This window comes from Myotis brandtii, unplaced genomic scaffold (assembly GCF_000412655.1).
Source record: "Myotis brandtii unplaced genomic scaffold, ASM41265v1 scaffold6945, whole genome shotgun sequence".
Taxonomy (NCBI): Eukaryota; Metazoa; Chordata; class Mammalia; order Chiroptera; family Vespertilionidae; genus Myotis; species Myotis brandtii.
In genome coordinates this window covers 215-3,174 of record NW_005370714.1, presented here as the reverse complement: position 1 = coordinate 3,174, position 2,960 = coordinate 215, and the positions used below count along the sequence as shown (strand labels likewise).

General features: G+C 46.4%; 1 protein-coding gene across 1 annotated transcript; it reads right to left on the bottom strand.

Moving 5' to 3' along the window:
• Nucleotides 1-320: 320 nt before the first annotated feature.
• Nucleotides 321-2,566, bottom strand: CD1E (CD1e molecule; the record flags this gene model as incomplete). The annotated part of the gene is made up of 4 exons (XM_005881941.2): nt 321-496; nt 1,097-1,190; nt 1,808-2,086; nt 2,288-2,566. Coding segments are annotated over 4 exons (818 nt in total), but the record flags the coding sequence as incomplete, so codon positions are not given.
• Between the last annotated feature and the right edge of the window lie 394 nt (nt 2,567-2,960).

Genomic DNA, 2,960 nt, shown 5'->3' with positions numbered 1-2,960 from the left:
CCAGTCAGAGAAAGACAAATATCACATGATCTCACTCATATGTGGAATCTAATGAACAAAATAAACTGATGAACAAAATAGATTCAGAGATATAGAAGCATGGAATAGACTGATGAATTTTAGGTGGAAGGTGTGGGTGAGAGAATGGGGGGTGGTGATTAATGGGGGAATATGCATAGCCCATAGACACAGACAATAGTGTGGTGAAGGCTTGGGAGAGGCAGGTGCAGGTTGGAGGGGGTCAATGGGAAAACAAGGGAGGACATCTGTAATACTTTCTACAATAAAAATACGGACAAGAATTTTATGCATCAGGTAAAACATATGCCATCAGAGTTTGCTTAGGCTTATTTTTACTTTCTTCAAGAATCTGTTTTTCATCCATGATTTCTGTGCCAAGCACAGCTGATTTCCTAAACTCCTGGGTTCTTGGATGTTGGGTCCTGTGGGAAAGGCAAGGCTGGGTGCCTGGGGAGAGCAGACGTTCCAGTTTGAGCTGTGGGAGAAGAAGAGAATCTTGATCTCAAAGAAAGGAAATCTAGAAAGGGGGGGAGTCTGACAAGGCCAACCTGTAACTTAACGGAGCCAATCTGTCTTTTTGCATCTGTGATAACACGTCCTTGAAAAGTCTGGGTAACTTGTAACTTCCCTTTTTCCAGACCCCTTGGGGCACACCCTAATGTGCCTGGGCGCCAGGACAGATACCACAAATTCTTTCATTGTTATTGGTATCATATTAATTGTGGACTGCTAACTATCCTGCACCCACCTAAGTAAGTGTCTATCTTTTTACTTTTTATCTAATCCAGAGGTTCCCCCTCCCCCGTTTGCTTTCTCCCACCTCTCTAATTTATCAGTGGATTTCAAGTAACCCACCTACGTCCCTTCCTTTGATTGCAAGGTATAAAGTAGATGAAACCCCGCCATTCTCTGGAGCACTATCCCAATCCGTTGAGATACTGCTTCCCAGCAATTGTCGACAGTTTGGCTCAAATAAACTCACAAAAATTATTTTTTAAAAAAGAAAAAGAAAGAACGGGGGAAGAAAGAAAACAATAGAGGAAGTAGTTGAAGGAACAGAACAAGAAAATCTCACCTCTGCTTTTGAAACCACGGGCCAACCACAACCAACATAACCAGGGTAACCATTATAGCCGAGCAGATCAGTAGCAGGAGGACGGGGTATCCGTCTGGTTGGGGATAAAGTAAGAATGCCAACTTATGAAGTGTCTCTATTCTACCTCAGTTAATGCTTCTCGTTTCACAGGGTGGGGCCTTCCACCAGTTTTCCTCTGTATTTTCTAGAGCCCTCCTCTCAGTTCTTCCTGGTCTATGTCCCTGATCTCACCCCTCTCTCTCTTTTTTTTACTAAATCATTAGATCCCTCTTTTTTTTCTCTTTACTGCCTCTAATCCTCTCCTGTTTTCTTTGCTTTCCTTCTTCACCCTTCTTTACTTGGATTTTCCCACTTTCTCCTCAGTGCATTCCTATTCATTTCCCCAGGTGCTCATTCACTAGCCCTGGAACTATGGGAAGACTCTCATTTACCCCAGCGGCCCTCGTTCTTCCTCACCCCAGTGGATGACTAGATCATGGCCTCGTTCTTCCTCACCCCAGTGGATGACTAGATCATGGCCTCGTTCTTCCTCACCCCAGTGGATGACTAGATCATGGCCTCGTTCTTCCTCACCCCAGTGGATGACTAGATCATGGCCTCGTTCTTCCTCACCCCAGTGGATGACTAGATCATGGCCTCGTTCTTCCTCACCCCAGTGGATGACTAGATCATGGCCTCGTTCTTCCTCACCCCAGTGGATGACTAGATCATGGCCTCCGAGGCTGCTGTGTTTCACTCGACAAGTCAGGCCAGTCGCCTCTCGAGCTGCCACGTCCAGGGTCACTCGCAGATACCATGTTCTGTCAGCGTTGGGCAGCACTTCGCCTTGCTGAGTGCCCGCCTGCACCTGCTCACCGCGCATCCACCGCACCCACACAGGTTTGGGATGAAAGCCAGACACATGGCACACCAGCAGCAGACGCCCAGGACCAGGACTAGTGCCTTTGGACACCCAAGCCTCTGGCTTCACTGGAAAGAAGAGAAGAAGTGGACTTAGTGACTCAGCTACCTCAGCAGTTGGAGTAACCACTTCTTTCTCTTGTCTTGGAAGCAACACTCATCCCCTAGCCTCTTATTGTGTGTTTCAAAGAGATGATAACGAGTTAAAAACTCAAATACATACAAGAACTAAAGCACGAAGGATGTTAGGGGAGAGGAAGTTGGGCTGACCTTGCCGTTCCAGTTCTGACTTCCCTGCTGCAGCGATGACAGCCAGTAAGCGAGGGCAGGTGTTACCCAGAAGGTTCTTCACAATTTCTTTGATCACTCGGTAGCGATTGAGCAGTTTGCAGACATTCTGAGCCCGACTTCCTGCGCCTGGAGATGGCTTCCAGGAATATCCTTGGAAACTCAGGAAATCTGATCCTTGATATGCCCCATTTAAGAAGGTTTCTGGGGCCTTCCCAGGATGCATTGTACAGCCAGATGACATCTGGATCACAAAGGGATCTGAGAAAGACAAACTAGAGAACGTCAGTATGGAAAGAATTGTTGGGAGGGAAAGGAAACAATCAGTAAAGTAAAGGGAATCAAGGGAAGAAAAATATTCTGGCAAATCACATGGGATACTCGGGATGAAAAGGGGGGGGAAATTGTGGGAAGAAAATGTGAAGAGACTAAAGGAATGTAAAAATAATGAATCTGACAAGTATCACAGGATCTCACTCATCTGTGGAATCTAAGTTACAAAACAAACTGAAGAATGGAGTGGATCCAGAGATATGGAAGTGTGGAACAGAGTTCAGAATCTTGGAGGGAAGGCGGGGGAGGGTGGATGGGTGGGAAATAATCAACCAAGAAGCTTGTATGCATATATGCATGGCTCGTTCTGGGGCCTTCCCAG